The sequence below is a fragment of the Silurus aristotelis genome, assembly GCF_946808225.1.
Source record: "Silurus aristotelis genome assembly, chromosome: 7".
Classification (NCBI taxonomy): domain Eukaryota; kingdom Metazoa; phylum Chordata; class Actinopteri; order Siluriformes; family Siluridae; genus Silurus; species Silurus aristotelis.
Window position 1 is genome coordinate 19,108,784 of NC_139580.1, and position 26,503 is coordinate 19,135,286.

At 36.8% G+C, this 26,503-nt stretch overlaps 1 protein-coding gene across 9 annotated transcripts; it reads right to left on the reverse strand.

Annotated features, from left to right (window-relative positions):
• Positions 1 to 25,440, reverse strand: ano5a (anoctamin 5a). Of its 9 annotated transcripts, none has more exons than XM_083547301.1 (22): positions 25,160 to 25,392; positions 19,643 to 19,704; positions 18,439 to 18,570; positions 17,031 to 17,072; positions 11,718 to 11,825; positions 11,063 to 11,131; positions 6,664 to 6,948; positions 6,366 to 6,485; positions 6,098 to 6,213; positions 5,876 to 6,010; positions 5,697 to 5,802; positions 5,546 to 5,606; positions 5,247 to 5,398; positions 4,587 to 4,667; positions 2,952 to 3,180; positions 2,485 to 2,663; positions 2,303 to 2,400; positions 1,977 to 2,107; positions 1,555 to 1,760; positions 1,132 to 1,334; positions 901 to 1,006; positions 1 to 792 (listed from the first exon to the last, which is right to left on the reverse strand). In XM_083547301.1, exons 1-22 carry the CDS (start codon positions 25,227 to 25,229, stop codon positions 562 to 564), a joined length of 2,922 nt encoding a protein of 973 aa, XP_083403427.1. In that variant the 5' UTR covers positions 25,230 to 25,392; the 3' UTR covers positions 1 to 561. The 9 variants fall into 9 exon arrangements, with proteins under 9 accessions (XP_083403427.1, XP_083403425.1, XP_083403428.1 ...); XM_083547299.1 differs by having other exon boundaries at positions 17,031 to 17,087; XM_083547302.1 differs by lacking the exon at positions 4,587 to 4,667 and adding an exon at positions 3,606 to 3,680 and having other exon boundaries at positions 25,160 to 25,391.
• Between the last annotated feature and the right edge of the window lie 1,063 nt (positions 25,441 to 26,503).

The window sequence follows — 26,503 nt, forward strand, 5'->3', positions numbered from 1 at the left end:
AAGATGATAAATTATGGAATAAAAATATATTTCTCGATAAATCTTAATGCTCTTTCACCATGAATTTGCTTATCAGAAGGCAAGAGGCATCTCTTACTGGTACTATAACATACATATTTATCTCACAGGAAATGTAATAAACACCAAGTGTCAATAAGGCTTATTCTCTTTGGATGCCTAAGATGTATTACAGTCATATACTGTTTAAATAAACAAAAATGAGGGGAACCGGGGAAGCCCAACGCTTGACTAATTGTTTCTAAATGAAGAACTGTAATAATGAGCTAGGGCAGAGTGATCAAAGTGGCAACAATATATGTTGTAAAAAAAGATTGACCAGCTCCACAGGCCACAGAAAAATATTGTCTCAACATGTCTTTTTTATCAAATGCAAATTTAGGACTGGATGTAGGATAGTGATGTCCAAACGAATATGGGTAGAATAGAACTGATCCTAACTGGTAGCTGACAGAGCTTGAAAAGGTTGTTGCCTAGGTGAGGTAAGTCGCTTATAACTTTTTAATAAAGTTTGTGATGAGGGAAAGTGGAATGTAGCCCAGGCTAGGTAAGGCACTCAGATAGCACCTCGTGTTTCACAGTTGCAGTTATTTCGGGACAGATGCACTGGGCTCCATTTTGGTTCTGACTCAACTGCAGTTTGAGCTTCTCTACCTCATAGTTGTGCAGGTACTCCTGGACCAGATAACGTTCCCTCTTTATCCGAGCCTTGACATCAGACGGCACATCCGGAATCAGCCATGCCACGAAGAACTTCACCACAAACACAACATGCTGAGAAAGACAATGATAAAGATTAATGAAAGGTTTAATCGTATGACTAGCAAACAGAGACTGTAAATGTATAGTGACAGAACAACAAACACAGTGAAAAAGACCTACCTCCATAATAATAATAAAAGCCATTTTAGCTGCCAGGATATGCCAGAACTGCATGTTGTGGGTATATTCATTTTTGTCGCCTGGGGGGTAGCGGTAATCTCTGTACCTACACACGTCATATTCACAACGTTACATTTTATAAATTCTGAAACTCATTTTTGCATTCAAATGTAAAGAGTGCATATGTTTCCATTTGAAAAAAACATATGTGTACAGAAAAGACACACAAACCTGCAGGTGGTGATCACAGAGCTGTTAAACCAGGCAGGATTTTCACCATCATCAGGACGGTTTTGAAGCGGAATCTGTGAGATGTTGAAGATGGATAGGCTGTCGTTTATGTAGCCCTCCATAGACAGCTGATTTCCTGGGCTTTTTGTGTATAGATACACCAGGCGAGGAATCATTTCAGAGGTAAATGCCACAATGAATGCCTGATCAGGAAAAAACAAATAAGGTAGTGGAAATATAAATGACAGCCTTCCAGTTTACTGTATTCTACAAACTGCATTGGTTGCTGTGATACAAGAGAGATAACCTGTTAACACACTAAAAAAATGTGTGCAAGTAAAAAAAAAAAAAGAAAGCTCTTCAGGTGATTTTGCATTGCAGCTAAACCAGACCAGTCAGACGAGTTAAGAGATATATTCTTACATTGGTTACTACAGAGAACACGGCAATCATATTTAGGATCTCGTCCCAGGCACCGATGCTATGGGCTTTCGCTGCTACAGGTCTCCGGAACTGTGTGGTTAACTTCCATGCATCCACACGCACCTCCAGAATATTATTAATAAGAGCCAAGAGAGGAGCCAACGGAAAGGAGGCCACAAACAGTGTGATAAAACCAAATTGAATAACTGGAGGAAGAAATAGAGAGAGAGAGAGAGAGAGAGAGAGAGAGAGAGAGAGAGAGAGAGAGAGAGAGAGAGAGAGAGAGAGAGAAAAATGATCAACTGTACAGATGTAGTAATAACAAATGGTTTTAACACAGCAGCACTCTCTGTCTGTAAACTTAATTACAAGAGAAATTTGTACTAATGTACTAAGTCTATCACAGAACACATGCAACTCACCCATTTCCAGGTACTCGTAGAATAGACCAAACTGACTGAAGTTCTGCAGATCATAATCCTGCTCCCAGCGACTGTACAGACTCTCTGGGTGACTGCGAGCACTCCTGCTGCTCCACCAGTTCTGCAGCCAGCTACACACAGAAACACATAACCTTTATTTCATTAATCCATTTACTGTAATTTCTGGCTATATAATAACCAATGAACAATTACTCAGTAATTAGTTCTCAGTACTCAGTCAACAAAACTAAACTTCTTACAAAAACAAAAAATAAAAACACTGTGGCATATTCCTGTTCAGTAGTATTTTGTAACAAGTTACTTACGGAACTAATGCCTCCTGGATGTTCCCCCACACTTGTTTGCCAGCCATCACTATTACAAGCTGGGTCGTTAACTCAATCAAACAACCACCAGGGTCACACTACAGAGAAAGCTACAATTATTAGTATTATTAGACTAAACAAAGCAGGCATACTTGAAAAAAAAAAAAAAAACTTAATTGTACCTCTTCATTACGCAGGCTAGTCCACTCACTGAACATGTACGCGTATTTGCCAGGGTAGCCCACAAACTTTCCTTTAAAAAAGGCCACGTAGAAGCAGGAGGAATAGTAGTTAACAAACTGGAAGAGGAACATCTTGATTGTAAGTTTGTTTTCATACTCGAGGTGAGTTTTGGGGATTTCTGCAGAGAGATAACACAAGACATAACGATTACAAGCATGATTTATCAACTGGTCTTAAATGTGATTCTATTGTGAAATGAAGATAAAAATTTAAATTCCTTTTTTTGTGCCGTCCTAATCATGCTAGCAGATAAACAAAACTTCTAATTTACAAAAAAAATCACCAACTGCAACGAAATCAAACGATCTATGGATCATGCATCATACTAAACAATCAGAGAAATCTGTGCTTCATCATAACACCTATTAAAGCTCAAAGCAGAATAATGAGCTTGTCTATAACTTACCCATGTCTGTTATCCAGATGGCCACACGCTCATACAGGAAGTTAAGTATCATGATAATTACGAAATTGATGCAGGAGGCTGTAACAGATGTGGCCAGCTGTGGGGTGATAAGTGAGCCCACCAATTCCATCTTATTGGTTGGACTGTCCTTCATAATACTAGCCAGAGCAGCAAACACAGCCAGCCGATATGCTATCACTCCGATTATACTCGCTATGATTAGAGAGATCTTTATAGAAGAAGAACCATGAAGAAGCAGAGAACGAAAATTATTATTTAAAATAAACTATTACAACATTTAAACAGAAATTACTTTAATATAGTAAATACTGGCTATAAGCTCTAATAAACAACATACTCTAGTTAAAATATTTGTATCACACCACTGCATGCAACTCAAACCATGCGTTCAGAGGCGTAAAGATCTTTATCCATAACTTTTTTACTTCCACTCTTTCAATATTTTCATTTTGCTGTTGCTCACTGTCCATGCTGGCACACAAAATATTCCAAAGGGTTTGAATAATTTTATTAATAATCATTTATTTAAATTTTAACATAAACTAACATTTTCAGATTCAGAAATGGCATTATATTTTCTTTAGTGGTGCTGACAATTAAACAACTGATGTTAACGATACTTGTTATGCTCACCCAGAACAACACGGTGGCCCCAGACAGGAGGGAGCGAGCACATTTGCTTGTTACGGGTAAGTAAGGCTCCATCTCCTATATAACATGCAAGCACAGCAAGGAACAAAGCAGTTAGCAAATAGCAACTATTATGAGCACACAACTAGACAGGCATGTGTTATCCCCAGCAAACAGATGCCAGAGGCGCTTGAAGGTCTTCTCTCCTGTAGCTTACTCACATACATTACAGAACATGTTTCAGGATTTACTGTGGTTTTGAATCACAAAGAACTCTTACAATAAAGCTTGACTGCAAAAACTAGTATTACATTTAAACCTATTTAAATCAACACAAGCTCTGTCTGCTTATTACCAATGCCTAACTTGTATATATCCTTACCAGCAACTTTGATAAATAACAAATGATAAAATGACAAATAAGTGTATAATGTTATGTCTGTACTACAACAGATAAATTATATATAACCTATATAAGACATTCTGACATTAAAAGTAAAAAAAATCCATTATTTTACATAAATGTTTTTAAGAAAAGGTTTATCCTAAATTAATTAGTTGCTTTTGTTTTGTATAAAGATACCACAATTGTACTACATTTCAGTAATGTAGTTGCATATATAAGAAATATATATATATATATATATATATGTATATATATATATATATATATATATATATATATATATATATATATACACACACGTGCTGTTAATATAATTTTTTATGTTTAATATTTTACCGCCCAAATGTACAAATGATTGCTGTTCAGTCCTTTCCAGCAATTAATGTGTTAAAAGGTGGCTACTAAAAGCAAAATAAGTGATTACTTGTGTACAAGTTTGTGCAATTTATAATAAAAGCTAGTGAGTATAGCTACAGGGTAGATGTCCCCATTACACTCTAAACTCAGTGCATATGCACTTAAAAAGCAATCAAACACATAAAAGAACAAGCCTTTTGTTCATCTTGTGTAAATCTTACCCACAGGACTACAGTGGACCAGCACAAGATGACCGTGCCTAAAAAACCACTAAGTGTTTGGGGTATAACCCACTCCAACTCCTAAAGAGAACAGGAGTAAACTGATTGAAGCAGCTTTTGTTTACCATATGATCCAACTTACAGAAACACCATGGTACATTATACCAGACTATGCACCCATTGACCCAAGAACTTTTCCATTAATTTATAACTAAAATAAGGGACATTAGTATATTACATACAAAAATAATTCAGGGGAGATCTAATATACAAAAGAAAGCTTGAGATTTCAAATCGTATGAGTCAGTCAAAATATTAAAGTAGTAAAGGCTCTTGTTCTGGTCAGGTTCATGGTAGATCCAGAGCCATTCCAGGAACACTGGGCATGAGACTGTAATATACCCTGTATGGGGGATCAGTCCCTCATATGGCACCACGCATACATGCGTTAACCTTGTGCCAATATACTGTATCTTCGAAATAATCCACCTACTGGCATGTTTTTGGACATCGACACGAAAAAAACTGAGAACTCAGAGGAAACCCATGTAGGCACAGTGAACATAAAAATTTAGTTTGAACCATAATAATCATAATATTAATAATAACAATCAAGTACTTATAGAAATGTCATTGCTTATCATGTGAAATGAAATATACCTGCGTCACATGGTTTATCCGCCGACTGGTGCATTTGGTCTCATACTCAGGCCTTAGCTGCAGCCGCTGCTGCTCCTCCTCAAAGTCCACCAGGTCCCACTCGTACTTCAACTTAGCTTGTCGCCGCTTCCAAAACTCCAGGAACAGAGTCACTGCATAAAAAGCCAGCACATCAATAAATGCTCATCAAGGGATGAGTTCTGACAATGTTTTTGATCTTGTTATTACCAAACAATTTTCTTATGGTGGTGACAGCAAAAAAAAAAAAATCAAGAGAAATAGTTATAACCATGACTTACCCCATATACCCATAAATATAGCAAAGAACACTGTCGCTGTGTTGTCAAAAAGATGCGATTGCTATCAAAAAATAAAAAAGGTAATTTTAATCTAATGTTCTCACTAGAGAAATATTACAAATAAAATAATTATAATAATCGTGCCACTTGCCCAGGTGGAGTTGCAGGTACTGTTAAGCTTCCAATAGCCACATTTCTTATCACAAAGAGGGCACATAACAATCTGTCCTCCAATGTTTTCATCACAGACTTCTTTACTATAAAACATGGCATATTTTAGTACTTTTATTTTGTTTTACTACAAACATTCTTTCTCTCTTTCTCACTCACGTCCAAACAACTTCATCATAGGTCGCCAGTCCATAAATGAAGCAGATAAGTCCAACCAGCGCAGCGTAGAACAGCATTTCTGTGTAGAAGCCCAGCCATGCAAAATAGACCCCAATCTTTTCCCCATAGTATCGCCTACAGAACAGAACATGCATGGTTTTAAAAGGGCTGAATAAAAAAGGCAATAGCACATGGACATGCTTTTCTCATTGGTGCTCTCACCGGATAAGATTGAGTGGCTGCTCCTTGTAGAAGCGAAGGAAGTGAGCCCAGTATTGGTAGAGGCTAAACCTCTCATTCTCACAGTTAGGGTCTCGAGACCTTGTCCAGTATCTGCACTAAATAACATAATATACAGATTTTTCTTCAGCAGATTAAATGCAATCATGTAATGACAGTGTGTTAAATAATAAACTTCTAGTCTTATGATATTATTAAAGTGCAGCACAGTGTGTACTGAGGTACTCTGTGGTCTTTGAAAGAGACTTACATCATGCAAAGGAAAGGCTGCAGTGTAGGTCCCGTTGTTAAGTAGCCGTTTGATGCCTCTCTTGTCCTTGTTGAGTTTATCTTCTTTATTGTAAGGGCACCGAGAGAGGATGTAATACACCTGCAGACATTTTCATGTCAGCTTAATGGTTTTTGTTCATTTATTTACTCAATTTCTGATCCAAAATGGTGTTAAGAATAAATATTAAAGACTAAAAGATTATGAAATCAAATAAGCAAAAAGTAAGAGAACACTAGTTAAACATAATAGATTATCTATTTCGTGTAGGGGCCCTTACTATCCTGTTGCGTGTGGAGTTAGGAAAGAAGGTATCTTTGTTGTCGATGAGGAAGAAATCAATCTTGCTCTTGTTAAAGGTGGCGGTAAAGTAGTCTGGCTCAGGGTGTATGACTGAATCAGGCAGGCGGAATAGTGTGAAGAGCCTGGAGGCAGGAATCTCACTGTTGTCAGGGATGTCATTGACTTTGAAAGGCACTTTAATCTTTAGAACATTAGCATAGGTGGCCAACACCTCCCATGGGACATGGATCTTTAAGAAATACGTCTTCCCATCCTCAGATTCCTAGAAACAATAACATTTTGGAGATTTATGCAGAGCTGTGTCACAGGGTTAGGGTAAGAAATATAAAACAATAGCAACAGAGTCCAATGTTTTAAACATAATCAGCATTTTAACACAGCGTGGCCAAAACACAAAAAAATTACAAAAAGATCTGGACATTCCTTCTAATAATTGAGAGTTGAAGGGGTTGTACTGAGGAGCTCAATTAAGCCTGGTGTGTCACTGGGGTGCCTCATTTTTACCAATTGTTTTTCGGAGTGAAATGTAAAAGAAATAATTTCTGTGTAACAATATTAGTACCAAAGGTCCTTATGAGTTTTCTGAGCTCTTCTGGACTGTGATAAGGTAAGTCACGTTTTATTGGTTTAAATGACATCACTGGAAGCTTTTTACAGTCAGATAGTATTGAACCTATGGGACCTGTGTAAGAATGGGGGCTTGAACATGCGCCGTCAATATGCGTGAAAAGAGCTTGTAACGGCAGTTCGTTGAAATGCAAAAGGAACAGCCCATTGCATGGGTTTTCTTGTTAATTCCTCTAATTTTCGAAGGATACCACCCTTCCAACCAGTATTGGTGTTCGTTCCATCACAACCAAGAACATTAACCTCATCGAAGCCACCTTTGAGTTGGCTCATGATGTTTTAAAAAATAGCAGTGGTCTCATCATGTGCAGAGCCAGAGGATGGTGTGACATGACCAACGTATTAAGAGTTCTTCTTCTCTAACGATGCCTGTGTGAGTTTTAGTCTCATCCTTTCGACCATCAAAGTATAAGCTTTTAATTGGATCATCTTCTGTAGACCTTTTTTAATTTTTAATTTAAATATGAATCTTTGTCCTTGGTACAAGTACATGCAGAAAAGTCAGCACATTTACAGAAGACTATGTCAAAAAGTTTTGTGGTCTGCTCTGTAAAATATGTCAATTGATCATCCTTTGTTTTTTGAGTTATTGTTTTACTGTTTCCTGGGCAAACTTTTTGACTCACAGGCCACAGACAGAGGGGCCGGGCCAGGAGATATATATATGTATATATATATTATAACATTTAAGATTTGGCCTGTAACATGTAGCAAAGCATGCCTATCATTATCAAATGCATTAATTAAATTAATAATTAATTTATAAAATTTCAGTTGAATAAACACAGCAGAAAAACACATTCAGTTTCAGTAGGAACAGTGTTGTTGAACTCCTTATTTTGCCAGTTCATCAAAGTCTGGAGTAAGTTTTGTTGTGGCAATTCTCAGGATAGATCCGAGGTGTTGGTCAGTTAACCTGGATCTGTGAGGGGCTTTGTTGATGTTCATGACGCTAAATGTCTGCTTACATATGTAGGTCGAACCAAACAAAGTCAGCATCTTCTGTGCCATCTTCCGGATGTTTGGGAACATTGCTTTGTTAAATGAAGCATAAAAGTCAGTCAGTTTAAGAGAGCTCAACTTCTCCTTTAAGACGGAGTCAGACTAAAGATGGATCAGTTCCAATTGCACTTCTTGTGGTGCGGTTTCAGGGTCTTGTGACAGGGGACAGGACACCAGTTGAAAAGTGCAAAGTGACGGCTGATATTGTACTCTTTGAAAACCGCGACCGTTTATTTGCATATTAGGCATACAGCCTTTGACTTCAGTGAAAAATATTTTGTTGTATTAAACACTTGGCGCTCACTATCCACTTTTCTTTTCTTTGATAAGCTCATTTTTGCAGAAGGGCTCATAAGAGAAGAAGAGAGTAATACACACGAACAAGGTCAATGTTGCTGAAGTGCGACATCTTTTGGGGAAACGTGGGCATTACAGGAGAAAAGTAACTTGAACAAGGTTTACCCGTACCTATTTTAATGGAATTTTGTCAAGTTCGGCAGGCCGGATTCATTAACCCAACGAGCTGTGTGCGGCCTGCAGGCTGTAGTTTGCCCATGTCTGGTTTAGAACTTTATTCATCATTGCAGCAGCATGTAATTAGTTGAATTATTCTGTTATGTGTTACTCTTGGAATAGATGCTTTATCCCAAATAACATCCAGCTTGATTGCAACTTGTCAGGCTACAGAAGAAAAAGCTGGCTCCTTGTTACTTTGGGACGCTAAGCCAATATGCTGACGAACTGCTAGAGAGCAAAGGAGAACATCTTTCTTTGTTGGGAGATTAACTTTGTCAAAATCCTTAGGGTTTTCATAAATAATCGAGCAATGGTTTACACCACGAAGAACGAACTTCGAAAGTGACATTCTGTTGACTGAAAGAAAGTCCAGAGCACACAGCCAGGAATGCTGTCAAATGTTAAGAAATAAAAGCTCAGTAAACAAGTCAACGATACAGTGCTTGAGTAGTGAGGAACCAAGAGTTCCACTGAAACCGGCAAACAAAAGAAGAGAAAAGAGGCGTGTGTGATTTGTGGTGATGCAAACGTGGAAAGCTATAGTGAGAACATCAGGGGCGCAAGTCGAAGCTTGTCCTGCTTGTCTCTGCCTGCCAGTGCGCTGGTGTAGTGTAGAGGTGGACAGTTGGGGGGGTCACAGTGCAATGCAACAATGCTCTGCTACCGCTACGAGCCACCAGGCAAAGGAAAAGACGAGAACTGAAAGGGCTACAAAACTGCTTAATTGTACTGAATTTGCCCCCTTTTTCGGCCCCCAGAGGAGGCATCCCTGGCCCTCCCCAGGGGCATATAACTTCTATTTTGAGGCTTAAATGTCAGTTTTAATCGCAAGTGACATCTTACCCCAAAAATATGGTCGCTTTAACCGAACTAAAATTAATGACAATTTGGTATTTTCAGGCAAAAATTCTCACAGAAGATATAATCTGATTTGGAAAAAAAAAATGTATATCTGTAATGTCCATGTGGGTGGGCCACTTTTGCCGGGTATTACATTTTGCTCCAAAATAAAAGTGGCAAAATAAGGCACCCTATTGTGTCACTGCTTGTAAGAATCTACACTCATTTTAAAAACAACCAAACCCACTTCAGCAGATCAAAAAAAGGACTTTTGGCAAATGCTAAAATGTTCCTTAGTATTTAAACAGTTAAGTTAAAATCTGCCAAATCTTTTGACTGTTTTTGCCAAACAATTCTCTCTTTTGTCACCAGGGGGTGACAGTACACAAGAAAGATCTAGGGACAAGAGCCAGCCCATCCCAGCTGTGATGCAGAGTGTTTAGAATATACAGAATAGGAACATTGTATAAAATCATATCAACACAACATACACTACATGGCCAAAATTATTTGAGTTCACTTTTAATGACTGCCAGTTTAAAAAATCTAAAAATTTAGTTAAAAAATGATAGAGCAAAATCGTCAAGTGCTAGAAATTTCCCCACTGTGGGACGAATAAAGGTAAATCTTAAGTCCTGAAGCACACATCACACAAAATTGCCAGTTCTCATATGAAAATTGCCTGTGGATGCAACAATAGCACAAGTCATGTGCATCTGGAGCTTCATGGATGGGTTTCTATGGACAAGCAGCTGCACACTATTTTGATTTTTTAATCAGTGGCCACAACAAGATTACGGGTGCTGTAGTATCATCCTTTTCATTTAAAGTGGGCAGGTTAGCAAATTGTAGGATACATTTTTAGTAGAATCCACATAATGCTTATACATTTGCTACACCAATCATTCAAACCAGGTCAAATGGCTACTAACCGCTTCATATAAAAAGAATAACAATAGTTCCTACATAACTGTTAATTAGCAAAGGCTTGAAGCATTTACATAGTCACAAGCCTAAAATCATTCAGTTTTTTCTCTTATTTCAGTTTCAGAACGTGATTGACACAAACTGAGATATGCACACATAAACTCCATATTAACACCTATGATTTTAGAAAGGAATAGTCAGCAATCACATATGGATGTTAATATCTAATGTCCAAATACCTCTGCCCACAGAGCATATCAACACTTGTACTGTATCTACTGTATCTTTTTTATTTATTTACATGTTCTACTGTCTAATGCTAATACAATAGAATATTATATATAGTGAAAATATAGTAAATGAAGTTATAATAAAATAGAATTTATTATTTCAAGCAAGCTAACTAGTTTATTGCCTGTAATATTTGCATTATGTGGAATATACATGACATATTTTATACTCACCGATTTGTCTTCAAGCTCCAGCTCTAGCCCGGCTTTCTGCAGATTAGCTTCATACTGTTTCCTTCTTTCCTGTGTCATTAAATATGGTAAGGATTTTAAGATTGAACTAAGATGTTAATATAGTCACACTCTGTATTATTTCCAAATGGACTCACAGTAACACACTTAAAAAAAGAAAAATAATGGGTGTAGCATATCCCAGAATTCTAGAACTGCTATGTAACCCTAACTGGGATCAGCAATAAGAATTTCACTAATTTGTGCTTTGATGCTCTTTGATGTATCAGTGAGTCTTGAGTGCCCATGACCCTGTTGCTGGTTCACCCATTGTAAATCTTTGGACCTTTTTCGGTAGGTAATAACCAGTACATACTGAGAAACATCCTGAGATTTAGAATATGTTCTAACCCAGCTGTCTAGCCACCGATTTGGCCCTAGTTACAGTTGCTAAGATGCTTACACTTGCCCTTTCTCCTCCCTCTAACACATCAAATTTGAGAACTGAATTTTCACATAATGCTTAATAAATCCCACCCACTTAGAGGCCCCTCTGTAATTAAATATTCATGATGTAATGCTATGGTTGCCAGGGAGAGAGAGTGTTTACATAAAAATATTCTTTATAAAAATAATTACAAAAACATGTATGGCTCACCTGTTTTTTATCTCCATCTTTCTCATCAACATAAGAAAGAACAAAATCTATTCGTCGAACGCCATCTCTGAAGTAAACAGAGTCTTTACTTTGTTGTTGTTTATCCACCTGCATACAAACACAAATTGTCTGTTAGTCACAAATTGTTTTATTAGTATGAGATGATTTTAGTCATTAACAATAAATGAACATTACGGTCAATTTGGCACACCAAGCAGGTTAATTCAACATTTATTATTCTGAATCTACATATCATCAGTACATGGATTGCATACTGGTTTCCAAATAGGTCTTCATATGATTAGCATAAAATATTTCAGGAGATATAAGCCATCTTTTAAAACTTTGAGCTTAAAAATTCATGTAGTGATATTACACTTTGAACATTTCTTTTCACTTACCTAAAAAAAGCACCAGCAATTTAAATACAATGTAAATAAAAATACTGCCTCTTTCAGTTAAGTTGTTATGCTGCACTCAGCTACAGGTTGTAACTTTGGATCTCAGACATACGACTGGGTAAAACACTCCCTTAATTCCAACTTAATTATGTGACGAAAGTCTCCTGAACCCTGAGATCAGCAGAGGATGTCAACAGTAAACAAATGAGCACTTTTTTCCTTCCAAATGAGTTACACTGTTTATGCTTTCTGCTGCTACAGAAAAATCAACATACTAATATATTCGCTAAATCTATGACTGTAACTAAACATTCCACTGTAATCAGTCGGTACATAAGCTGATATATAATATAACCACTATATGGCTCATTGTTACTAACGAGCCATTACCTGTTCCAGCATCAATTTATTTATTTGCTAATAGTAAATTATAAAGGTATTTTCTCAGAACATAGTGAGTGTTTTTCTTCTTCTCTTTCACTCTCTCTTAATGATTCTATGTGTATGTATCTCCTAATCAAAGATTACTGTGCCTGTCAGCAACAGTGGAGAAGGTGTTGCTATCCACTCTCTAACAATAGCATGGTTTCTAATTATTGGAAAATGCACATGTATTTCTTTAGACAACATTTTATAATAGAAGCAGCTATATTTTTTTTATCTGCAAATGAATATGCATTATCACCTGGATCCAAAATAATATTGCATGGCAGCATGAAACCAGTATCAAAATATACATCAGGAGTAAACCTGGTACACAATTATATTTAATCAAACTATATCACACCACAGCCTGAACCCTATACTCTATTGATTAATTCAATCATCCTGGATGCTGAGACACACAAAACATATTTGGTTTAGACATAACGGCAAGTCAAACTGTACAGTCAAACCCACTTTTAGAAAAATACCTTGGAACTATAGACTATACTGTTTCATGCTCAGATTTCTCTAAGTATATAGTGCAAAAGAAGGGATCCAATGTTTTGTTCTGCAGCTGTTTCTCATAGGCTATAAATAGCATATAATTGTACAGTGCAGCTGTACACCATACACTATCCACTCCAGTGCTATGAATGCACAATGCCTGTAAGTTTCTCTTCAAGCTTGCTGAACATACGGTATATAACTAAACAAACTGGCTGCAAAGTAGTGTAATGATATTCACCTCACATCTCTATTATCTTTCATCTATTTCTTGTGCTAATTCTTTCCAGGATACAGTTATATAAACAAAACACACACACAATCTTTCCCTTAGTCAGCTCAATCCCTGCTATAATCTTATTTACTATGCACATTCCACACAGCCTGAAGGAAAACAGGATTCTAGGGGATGGAGGAGGGGAGGAAGACAGTAGAAAGCAGTTTACCTCCTCCATGACGGTCTCCTCGACAAGACGCTTCATCACATAAGTGCTGCAAGATTGAATTTAACCGGTACGCGTTCTTCTCCCTTGTCTTACAGTCAAAGCACCAAGACTAGTCACCCCTAAATGCTGCATTCACACACACACAGATCTGCTGCATTCCATTTGACTTACTTAGCATGTGTGAGCAGAGCAAGCTCACTCCTGCCCAGTCATCCACAGCAGAGCCAAAGAAGGGGTTGGTCATTGACGTCAACATGCAGGCAAAGCAAAGTGGCCACTGCCCTGATTGTGATTTGAAAAAGTACACCAACAGGAGGCAGAGCAGTGTGGTACAGCATTCTCTGCTGCAGATAACCACTATTATATACACTATTTCCATTAAATTACATTATCTATGTTCTTCTTTTTAGTAACTGACCTAGAAATAAAGGAAACACTTCAACACTGTGTGGGGAAAACCCTTGAAAGTAGCCAAGCGCAGAAAGTTGAGGTCATTATTCTCTAAATAGTGATTTATGTTTCTTGGGGGATTATTTAACCCCAAGATTTGAATACATGTTGTGCCTAAGAAGGAACATGCAAAGGGGATTATTGAAATGGCGGTGTATCTTCCCTATGTCCAAATGTGCTTAGAAAATACAGATTGTCTCAGATTATTTCACATCATCTATACAAAGCAAAAGAAGAAGTATTGCTTGTACTGTGTATACCTTTTATTACAATGGATTTATATTGGAATATATGTTTTGCACTCAAAATGACAACACAGCAAGAGGAATATTTTCACCACATCATTATATAGATTACACAACAATAAACATTTTAAACTTGCTTTTTTTTTTTTTTTTTTTCCCCCTTCTAAAAAATGGCTAAGAAGTTTTGTGCTAAATAAGAAGTAAAGCAGCGTAGGCCCTCCAAAAAACATCACACACACAGCTTGTGTAACAAATCCTTATGTACATTAGCCATCCACCCTTGTTAGATGAGTAAGCAACAAGGGTGTTCCCTTCCCTACTCCTCCCCAGTACTCTCATTTAACCTAATTATACACTGTAGATTGCACGCATCACTATAACTCACTTTTTGTCAGAAAGCACCCTTAATTTTACATTACCACAGGAAAGGTCTTAATTTGGAGAAAAAAAAATGCACAGATGGATCACTGGCCAAAGCTGTGCAACTACAGCCTTTGAACTATTTCCATAAATTTTTTTTTTTTAGTCTACCATAAGCTAAACTATAATACTGTATGGAGGTTAGTGGCACCATATGGAGTTTAGAGAACTGCAGTTAAGTCCACATGCCCCACCCTGTGCCACACAGGAGAACTTCTTCAAATAACGGACACATAATAATTATGCAATGAGGCACTATAAGAGACTTGTACAGTAAATAATGCATGCTGAAGTTGTTTCATGTTTAAAGAGAGCTTATCATCAGGAGAAGGGAGGATCTCCGTATTTAGGATGAGAGGACTGAAGTGTGGTCTAATGCATGATACTCTATTCAGATTTAAGTGCAGTGCATGTGTGTGTGTTGCCGCTCATTAGATCCTGCTAGTCCTTCTACCTGAATGTGTGAAAAAAATAACAGGGAATGACTACTCCATAATTAGAAATTTGTGTGCCAGTTGTGTTCTTATATTTTCCAACACAATGATTCATCACAACAGACCTAGAGGTCACAGAGCACAGCCCAAGCACACAGTTCACAGATCACTAAATAAATATGTTTTATTACGATTTAAGCATTTTTTTCTAATGAGAGTTTCTGTTTTGTATTTAGTGAAGCATTATGAGCCACCATTTATGAGAGGTTTTGTAATATCGGCTCATACTGCGTGTTGTAATATGAAGGATTCATATTTAAAACCTTTAAGTGGTGTTAAAGAGGAAATAAATCTCTTTTTGTGTATTTCATCACAGCCTTGCTTAGAAGTCTCCTGCTGTTTGGGACAGAGTTTATTAATCTGTGTTTATCCAGGGGTGTCTAGAAAGGACCAATGTGCATTCAGGTTTTCATTTCAACCAACCAAGCAAGGGCTCCGGTCCATAGCGATTTATAATGAGCATATCAACATTAGATTTAAACAGATAGACTTTGTTGTTCCCCTTGCTTGGTTGGAATGAAAATCTGCACCTACACCAGCCCTTTGTGGAAATGACTGGACACCCCTGTGTTATTCTTCACTAAGCAATTGAAATTTAGTGTTTAAACACTCAATAAGCCATACGAAAAAAAAGACCTTACTCAGGTTAAAATTGCAATAGTCATTTCAACTGTATCTGCAAACAATATACTGTAATGTGCAATTAAACTGAAAAATGTTAAGTTTGAAAAAGTTCATTTACATGAACACAAAAACAGTATGAAGTATTTAACATAATACTATCTTTTAAAAGTATGATGTAAGCCATTATAGTCTTTTCTGTGTAGAAATACATACCCAATATCTTAAAATTGACTGAAAATGGGTTAAGATTATACAAAGAGCCACATGACTACCCATAAACCCCTGCACTTCACTGATCACTCAAACCTGTCTTTTGAATAGAACTGGTACACAGCCTCAACTCAACAGCACTCACTGTCTTAGTTTGTTCTCTTTAATGGTTTTCCATGTCAGGTTATGTTCTTTGTCATTTCTTCATGTTTGGTTTTCATTTAGTTTATTTTGTATTGTTGCAATATATTTAATAAGTGATCTGCACTTGCATTCGCGTTCTCATTATTACGTGACAGAATTTAAAACCTAAACAATTGGTGTAGCAGAAAATTTCTTTGGTATCCAGGAATTCCTACTGGCGACGAACCTAGAAAGGCTTTAGGAGCAACAGTGAAGGATGAGCCACCCTGGAGTGACCTGAATCTATGTGGCTTTTCATGGAATTTTTTATAGAGGGGCTGGTCAACCAAAACATTTTACACCTTCCCTCAACTAATGAGGACATAGCTCTGTCTGTCATGCTTAACTGTTACTGCCTAATTGTTCTGTTGAGAACATTGCCACCACCTTTTGCCTCATGAAGCATGTCAGACACCCCTCTAGCTTTGCAGAGAACATTTGTCCCTCTTTTGGCTATGTGAAGAACATCTGTCCCACCTCTGATCATACTTACAAAAAAAACTTTTGTGTATTGGAAGCCACTGGACTATGTCTCTCATCAGCCCCTGCATGTCACATGAACATGCCAATGATCACTGACACCTGTTCCTTCTCATCTCTGATGAGCACTTGTATATATTTAGCTTTCATGTTTTTTTTTTTTTTATTCTTGTATCCTAGTTCATGTTTTCATTGACTTTTACTGAATAGCTATAGTTCAATAAATATAACAATTAGTTTAAATGTATTATAGTAAATCAATCTTTTGCAATCAGTGTAATTAAAATGTAAATGTTCATGTATTAATCAAGAACAACACTGCATGCTATGAAGCAAACAAGCCCAATATTTATCTCACACACAAGCCAAATAAAGCATTCAGCATTCTGGCCAACCACCAGTCAATTCAACCCTCTTTACCGTGGCGTACCCTGGAGCGATACTTCAGAAACAGAGTTCTTTTCCTCCAGATCTGTGGGGAAACCAGCTGAAGTTTAAAAAATACAGGAAGACACATGGTAAGGCATAACAGTACCATACCTTTATGCATACATACTGCTTTAACGTATACCACTTACAGTAAAATAAGGCACATTGAAGCTAATTTACTGCTTCATCTTTAACATTTTCTCATTCCTATATTAGGTGTGTAACGGAAACTAGAAATTGTCAGGGTGAAAAATTGTGTAACTATAGGCCAACCTTAATTTATGCACGGTTTTAGGTTTTTAAGTTTTTGTTTAACTTTCAGTGATAAAAGTGGAAGATTATATGACTCATACCTATGCCAATAACAAATAGTTAGCAACGTATTGGCACCAGAAATGGGCACAACCTGAACACAAACTACCACACGAAAACTGTAAGGTTAATCTGTTTTATTTCTGCAATCTTCAGCCCTTCACGGTCTAAGCAATCTTATAGGGTTGTGCTGGAAAAGCAGGAGGGAATGTGTTCATAGGAAATCTGATACATATCAAAAAGAAGCCCAGTGATGATACACGGCACGATGAAGGAATAAGGTTGAGAAACACCAAATCAGTTGCTTATCTGTCTCTTAAGCATGCCAAGAGTAAGATATCTAATCAAGGACAAAACTCGGGCATGCACAGGAATTTCACAGTCAGTTTCACAGCATTAAAAGTAAAGACTTTTGACAAACGAAACTGATTTACTGTGTAAGCCATCCTTTGTTTTCCAAAAAGATTACTACTTTAGAAATATCAGTTCCCTTCTAGATCTTCCAGAAGCCTACTGCTAGTTGAAACATATCAATTTACAGTTAGTGAATGCACAATCCTGCCCATTCTTCTTTTATAACTCAGTATTTCTACGGTATAATAATTAATGTCAGTAAATATTGCTATTCTCTTACATACTATTGTGTATATGCTTACATGCTATATACACTGACCAGGCATAACTTTATGGCCATCTGCCTAATATTGAGTTGGTCCCACTTTTACTGCTAAAACAGTCCTGACCCATCAAGCAATCAATGGGACAACTGCAGTCCTGGATCACAACACAAGATACAAGTCTAAATGTCACTCTGTGCTACAGACTAAAACTAGGCAGTGAACACACATTCCACCACAAATGCATTCAAAGCAGTCGAGCACCAAGTCTAGCATTTTAAATCAACTTATCCAGCAAAGTTCACAGCATATTTACCGTAACACTGAACTGATATTTATTTCAAACCACTGACTCTGAATTGCACTTTTTTGACACAGGCCTGCACACTATGCACTGCAAAGCTTAATTGTATGTTAGTGTGAGAACAGCAAGCGCTTACACAACACATCACACAACAAGCAAAACCACACACCTCTTACCCCTGCAAAGCTTGAAAGATGTTGGACAGGTTCAGTGTGTTCTCTCTCACACTGATCACACAAAAACTCTGAGGAGTGACTTGAGCTCTTAGACACAGAGCCATTGCACTCTGAACAAAGACTTTCTAAAGACTGAGGAAGAAAAATTATACAATGTTGGGGTAAGCTAAAATAAAATCAGTGTAACTGATTGAGTGAAGTCAGGAATGAAAGAATGAACTGCTATAAAAAAGAAATGATAAATTAAGCATGAAATAAAAAAAAATGCATAATGGACTTTAAATGATATAAATACCAACTGCTTGAATAACAATACACTAATTATATCACTTGTGTGTTTTAATGGATACTTTTTTATTATTTTAGGATTTGGCAGTCAATGGTTAATTATGAACTACAGAAAAACAGGAACTTCCTCTTCATATTGTACCTCCCAATCAGAGGAGGCAATTCACATACAGTATGCAATGCACAAAAGGAAAAAGACTCCCGAACAACTAATTTTATACACAATGGTAAATCCTTCCTTAAATACTGCTCGAAATAGAGTCTGTGCTCTTCGAAGTATTTGTCTTGTATTGCGCTGAAAAGTAAGATCATCCAAGCAATGACAGGGAGCTAGGAAAAATAATGGAAATGGTAGCCATACTGATTTTCATATTCAAATAATGGGCAAGTCCAAGATGTGGGTTATTTTGCATGGCAGAGCACATTAATGAAAAAATATGCAACATTTGCTAAAGCTCAAACCTCATATATTATATTTGGTCAAGGTTTCAGAAAACGTTGTCATCATGATATCCAGAGATAATAAATAAAGTGATCAAGCATGATAAACATGATAAGAGATTTTTTATTTAGTTTACCATAATGATCACTTCTAGCCTGCCAAAGGTTTATATACCACTCAGTAGAATATTATATGAGTAGAGAGTCCTGCAGGCAAGTTTAGTGCATTATTTCCTTGTTTCATACTTAACAGTACTGAAGCATACAATGTGCAGCTCTATCTGGTTGAAGCTCTATTTTGCAAATTCATATGAAAGGATGTGAAACTTAGCAGCACTTCCTGAAGCTAAAATTCAAACTACATGCCTGAGGTCCCCCTGTTGGTGCAAACTGGGACATTGGCTTATAAAATATATAAAGTGATAACCTGTTGAATGTTTAGAACATACTGCATGTGTGAGTGTTTATGACTTACCTTTGAATCACGTTGCTTGAGGGACACGCTCTCTGAATTGGGAAAGAAACCATTGTTCTCCTCTATGAAAAAAGAAAGCCAATTATCACATGATGCTTACAACATTCTTTCAAATTCATCATTTCCTGTGTCTTACTCATCTATATCATGTTTCAAGTTTGTAAAGAAAATTAAACAGCATTTTATGCAATTTCTACCTAATAACACTGGAACCACTATCCTCTGATACTCTGAGTGGTATAATTGTTAGAACGCCCTGCTGTAAATAAAAGCAAAGGTGATGATCATAAAAAGCAGCTGCTCAAATTAAACAAAGACTAAAATAAAACAGCCCTATCATATCTATCCCTATTCAAAGATGATATACCCATGACAAGCAGAAATGAGAAAACAGGGGAAAATAAGTATCTAAGAAACAAAAGCTTACTGTAACTACAGACCATATTATGGAGGGTCATTCTTTTGCAACAGTAAATTTACTCTAGACAAAGCCAGGGTTTATGAGGAGCTGCTGTCAAGCAAAGACGAATGATCACAGAACACAGAGGCAAAATGGGTGTCCTGGAAACCGCTAGTGCCATATAATCTGAATTTGTATCACAGTTAAAGACGAACGAATGAGGAGAAAAATTAAGCAATTTTATACATTTTAAAGTTTATACATTTAAAAGCTCTCTTTGCAGCCTATGTATCATTCTTATACATGCCTTGGAACTGGCAAATTATCTTAAAATAAAAATCTGCTTCCCTGCGTTTTTGTTTTGTTTTGTTTATTTACTCATATATGAAATCCCTATTGAACCAAGCCAGTGCATTTACACACATACACCTTAACAACTCACAAGTGGAATTTTTTTCCTGCTGGATTTCTCAGTGCAGCATTCTGACAGCAATCACCGATAATTGCCAGTAGAACCTTAGTCGTGTTGTGACAAACCCTCCCAAGAAACAGTCACAACCAAAGACAGTAATATGAGAAGCTGCAAATACCAAAATCGTACATGAAACCAGGAACTTGAAACTGAAATGTGGAAGATTAACTTGTGTAGTAGCGAATAGGGGGCTGAACGCCAAGGTAAAAAGAGGAAAAATATTCCATGTGTGATTCCACATGTCTCTAACATTTATACAGAACAAGATCTAGGCAGCTGCTTGACATGACCCTGATCTGTGTCTCCACCGCCAGTGAAAAACATATTAAAATAAAGAAATTGTAAATAATTACATTTCACCAACACTGTGAATAGGAAACAGATTGTGCATACACTTATGTGTAAGTGGAGCCACAAAATGTTGTGCTATATACCATCCCCCTGTTCATGCACTTTCCTTTTTTTTTTAAAGAATTTCTTAGTTTTTGTTGACTTTTCATGTTTGTGTGAACCTCAAAAAGAGATAATGGTTCCAATATATAATAAAAATCGTTTCAATGTCATATCAATCCAATGCTAACATAATGGAAAAATGACAGTTACATCAGACTCGGTTTTATAAGTTAGCTACCTATAATCGGAGCAGTGCGTTTTGGAGGTTGATGATTTGGAACCTTGACAGTTTGAGCTGAATGTTCAAATGAGGACATCAGATTGAGCAGAATGTACAGATGAGGACATCAGACAGCTAGGTCTATCTAGCTAAACTTTAGATAAGAAACAAGAGCTCAATGCCAATGGTGCCAACTAATCAGAAGGTAGTGTTATGACACATGTGTCATCAGAGGTCCATGGTCTTTTTTCATTTGGTATATGAAACTTAAAAAAAGAAAAGAAAAATGGCCTCTGGCACACTACTGCTCTACATTATTTACACTATCCAGAATTCACAGTTTGTTACCACCCACACATCATCAGATATGCATATATCATATGTCTATCACACTTGATGTTTGTGGAAATGCTTTTCATGAGGGTACTGCAATAACCAGAAACCAGTTTTGCTTGGATGAGAAGAAATCCTTGTATTCTCTTAAAATATGTGTGATGTATTACACATTTCATTGGTCTGATTAATTGTCATTACAAAAAGAGTGAATGAAAATGCTATATTTTATTTGTCAGTATTGCCGAGATATGTCTTGGACTTAATTCTGTTTACATTTTAAACACACTGTCCACAGAGGTGGTTAGGGTTTGGGTAAATTGAAACTGTATTTCTTAGTAATTTCATGATTTGTCAGTGCACAGCACGGATCTTACTTCTCAGCTCCTGAAGACTTCAACTGCCATCAGTGTAAAGAAACTTAAGCAAGCAAACATAAGCTGTGTTAAAACAACACACCTTTACTTCAAACGTCACACTGACCAAATATGTCTGTTATGGTAACTATGAAAACTCTATAACTATATAATCAGTGTTAGAATACTGCAAATCATATTGTTTGATAAGTATTTCTTGGCTTGATATGCGCACTGAACAATCAATTCAGCATACTGCATAATGATGTCTCTTATACACAATAAAATACAGTTTATGGTTTGTGAAGGGTAATAAACTTTTCATTTTAATCACATCAACACACCCTCCTGTGAAAGATGTTTACTTCCCTTATATCTCTAATCAGGACACACATGCATACACAGTTGCACATATGATACAAATATTCACATGCATATATTGCATGTATACCCAGCATATATATAAAGCCTGGGATACACATCGCCAAATAGAGGAAACTAATTAACAGAGGAAAGCAAAATAATAATTAAAAACCCCTGCCATGAAACCTTTTTAAATAATACTTTATTAATGCCAAAGAAAATGTCATTTTCACATATCCTAGGTTATTAGGGGCTGAAGTCAGAGCACAGGGTCAGCCATGGTACAACTCCCCTGGAGCAGGTAGGCATAAGCACCTTGCTCAAGGGCCCAGCAGTGGCAGTTTAACAATGCTGGGGCTTGTCCCCTGACCTTATAATCAGTAACCAAGAGCCTTAACCACTAAATCACCACTACAACAAAAACTTATTATAGTGTTTTTTATATTCTTGCATCTTGTTTTCTAATGCTTAATATTAACCGATCGCTGTAAAAAGTATGCAGTATAAACAGTATAAAAAGTGTCTAGGTAAATGAAAGTCTATATCAAGCATATCCACTTTTTCCATTCTATCAGGTATTTTTAATACCAATAATAAAGATTTTTAATACCATTCAATTCATTTAGTGTCCTACAATGTTTGCATATTACATATACAGCAATATAACAAAGAAGACAAGACTTTTCAAACACTAGCCTAATCTGCAGCAAATCAGCCCTTTTTTTTTAACATGCATGACAAATACCATTCTCTGTATTCTACAGAGTGATGCAAGAGCAGAGTGCAGCGATGCTAATTTGAATCATTAGATAGAGCATCTGTCTAAAAATAACAGGAAAGGATCAGTCTTGTGTTTGACATAAATGCTATTATTATTAATATTATTATTATTTACCCAGTACAGCTCCGTTTGCTTTAAAAAATTTAAAGTATCCAAAGTATCCCACATTGAAGATGAAGTTATTGAAATGTCACCAATTATTTATACTTTTATGCTTACCAGTATAACAAGTTTAATCAAATTAAACAGCAATTGCATAATTTATGTCCATAAGTTTGATCATATTGTTGCCTGACTAGTACATAATCCTTTCGACCATAAACTAAGCTGAAAGTTAAAAAATGATTTGTCCCTGTAGATAATTTGTAAAATTTACAACTGCTAGTATTTCATAATCCGGCTGTGACACACCCTACAAGGTCACGGATGATACAGAGATGGCAGAGGATAAGCCACCAGAGGACAATTCTGCTGGGGCTAAAAACCATGGTGGCCTTTCTAAACACTAATAGCCTCATATTTCATATTGCTTCAGGATTCAGGAAGTCTTTGCTGCTGTTGCAAACCCCACCCTTATTGTCTGAAAATTATATTAACTTTTTTTGCTGGATATTAAAATAGTAATGAATCATATTTTGGTTGCAAACGTCTTCACAAATCTGACTTTTTTCTTTTTTCCTTTCCTCTACCCCCTTCTATCACCACAGCAACCACTGTGCAAGACCTGAAAACAGTTATGTAAAGCTCTATCTACACCTATGATAACAGTGATAAGAGAGTGCAAAGTATTGTCTGTATTTAAATGGTGAGGTGATGAAGTTCCAAGTGCCAAGAGGTCATGATCTTTATAGCTTCTTAACTGCAAAAATAAAATCAAGATGTGCAATGTACTGACTTCCCAAGCAGTCACCTCATGTCTTAAAATAACCATTATTTATTTCGCTTTATAGGCTATAAAGATGATAAATACAAACAACTCGAAATTATATAATTGCAATGCAAACATGCTTAAGCAATAATGTTTTGTTGTATTATCTGACGTGTCACTGCATGCAAAATGGGAAAGCTTAACCTAATCTCTGAAATCTAAGTCATGGCATCAGTATTCTTAATAATTTTTAATAGTCCAAATCTTTTGGATACACAGGACCAAAACCCTGGTGATGAAATATCACAACCTTTAACTAATGTGTACTGGAAAGTGTTGACAGTAAACAGTATTGTTCGGTTTAGTCGAGTATTGTGTTTGCTTTGTGTTTATTTAGAAGGGCTTGCCTAGGAGGTTGGCCGAAGAAATAGCAACTGATATAGCTACAGCTGTGTGACAGAGTATTTCCAGAGAAAGAGAGAGAGCGAGAGAGAGAGAGAGAAAGAGAGAGAGAGAGAGAGAGCGAGAGAAAGATTGAGAGGGGAGAGAAAGAGAGGGGGGGGGGATTGAGAGAGAGAGAGAGAGAGAGAGAGAGAGAGAGAGAGAGAGAGAGAGAGAGAGAAAGATTGAGAGGGGAGAGAAAGAGAGGGGGGGGGGATTGAGAGAGAGAGAGAGAGAGAGAGAGAGAGAGAGAGAGAGAGAGAGACCGTCCTAAAAAAGACTGAGATCTTGGGCAGACAGGGTTCGAAATGGAAACTCAACCCCGGCATACTTTGAATCACAAGTTGATGACTTGTTGCGCACGTCTGTAAAAAGCGCTCATTCTCAGCATATTTCTCTTACAGAATCCGTTATCCACAATATCCTAGTCTATTAACCTACACGCCTACGTCTAATTTACTAAAATATCATCTAAACACGGAGGCAATTCCCAACCTTTATACTTCAGGAAATATATTTTAAACATTCAGCATGTTTTGATTCTCCAGCGGCACGTTTGTATTGTTTAACCATGAACCACATGCGCCAACATCATGACTACAACGTTCTAATGGATAGTTTCAGCTGTGGCCTACATACAGTACTTCCAATAATATACATATATATATATATATATATATATATATATATATATATATATATATATATATATATATATATATATATATATATATATATATATGGATATTAGTTACACAAAATAAAGTGTTTGTGAAGCAGTTTATTCACGTCCCAACAGTTAGATATCAGGCGCAGTTCATCATTCTTTCTTGTCTAAAGCACCGTTACCGAAACGTCTCGAAAAAACAGTAAAAGCGGGTAACACTCACCACCCTGAGAAGCGGTCTCACTCATTTCAATAAGCGTCTCCTGAGCTGACTTTCCCTTTCCCTGACTCATGTCTGCTAAAACGATTTAAAAGTTTATAAGAAGATACAGAAACTGAGCTCGTTTTCTACACTGTGACACTTTTCTCTTTCCCACGCCCCAGACATCCGCTCTCTAGAGCAGCGGCCTGTTTGCTAACGGCACTCACTCACTTCGCCTCACTCAGCGTCGTCTTACGTGGGTATTTCAACTAGAACACAGCCCACAAGCCACCCCCCACCCCACACACACACACACACACACACACACACACACTGTGCTTTAAAGGGCAGTAGTCTACAGAGAAGCCATGATAAAACAGAAAGTCTTCATTAGGGTTTAATTCCCTGATTTTCACATCTTATCAGTTTTATACAAATAAAAAATTATTCCATTGTGTTTTATTTTAGGTTATCTTTATTATAAAGGTAAAACACATGATTAAACTGCAAACCAAAACGATTCCTTTCCATGATTCAGTTCAAATGACATATTTGATCTGTTATATCTTTCAGATAGGTGATTGACTAGCTATCTCTTTAGGTGTGTGTGTGTGTGTGTGTGTGTGTGTGTGTGTGTGTGTGTGTGTGTGTGTGTGTTTGGTGTGTGTGTGTGTGTGTTCTTTATATTTTGTTTCATGCATGGGACAAGTTGTATATGCATGTATAATTTTTTTAATAAAAAGGAGAAACCTACATATACACGAATGCCCATAACTCTAATCACAATGATCCTTTAACATGTAAGGCACAAATGATGACACAACAACAAAAACCTCCCTCTGGAGCACACACAATATCTTATGAGAAAAATAATTTCATACTAAAATATTATTTGCTATTTTACGACTGAGTATAACACTGATTTATTAGGCACACTTGATCATGTTTTGTTTTGATGCAAGTAAGCTCACACAAACATAGCATCATGATTCAGTTCATGATTCAAATATTTTTTGCTTGCTTATAATTTGCTTACAAACTAATGTGATTTCAAGGAAACAGTTACAAGAGACATATCATTGAAAAAATTTCATATAAAATGTGAAAAAATCCAACACACTGAAATAGAAAATAAATTGGGAATTTGTCTCTGTGTGTGTGTGTGTGTGTGTGTGTGTGTGTGTGTGTGTGTGTGTGTGTGTGTGTGTGTGTGTGTGTGTGTGTGTGTGTGTGAGCATCGAAAAAATCTGTTAAGCACAGATGCACAATGCATTTCTCGTAGCATTTCACCCTCATAGTGGTCAGTTTGGACACCAACCAACTTCTGTTGGATGGAAGTAGGCCCACAAGTCTTCTTGTATTGTT

Bases quoted from the DNA above. Each gene is read 5' to 3' on its own strand.
- ano5a (XM_083547299.1), bottom strand. From the start codon at position 25,229: ATGAGTCAGGGAAAGGGAAAGTCAGCTCAGGAGACGCTTATTGAAATG. The intron at 18,571-19,642 runs GTAAGTCATAAA...TTTCTTCCTCAG, and splicing joins TCAAGCAACGTGATTCAAAG to TCTTTAGAAAGTCTTTGTTC. The intron at 2,108-2,302 runs GTAAGTAACTTG...TTCTGTGTGTAG, and splicing joins ATCCAGGAGGCATTAGTTCC to CTGGCTGCAGAACTGGTGGA.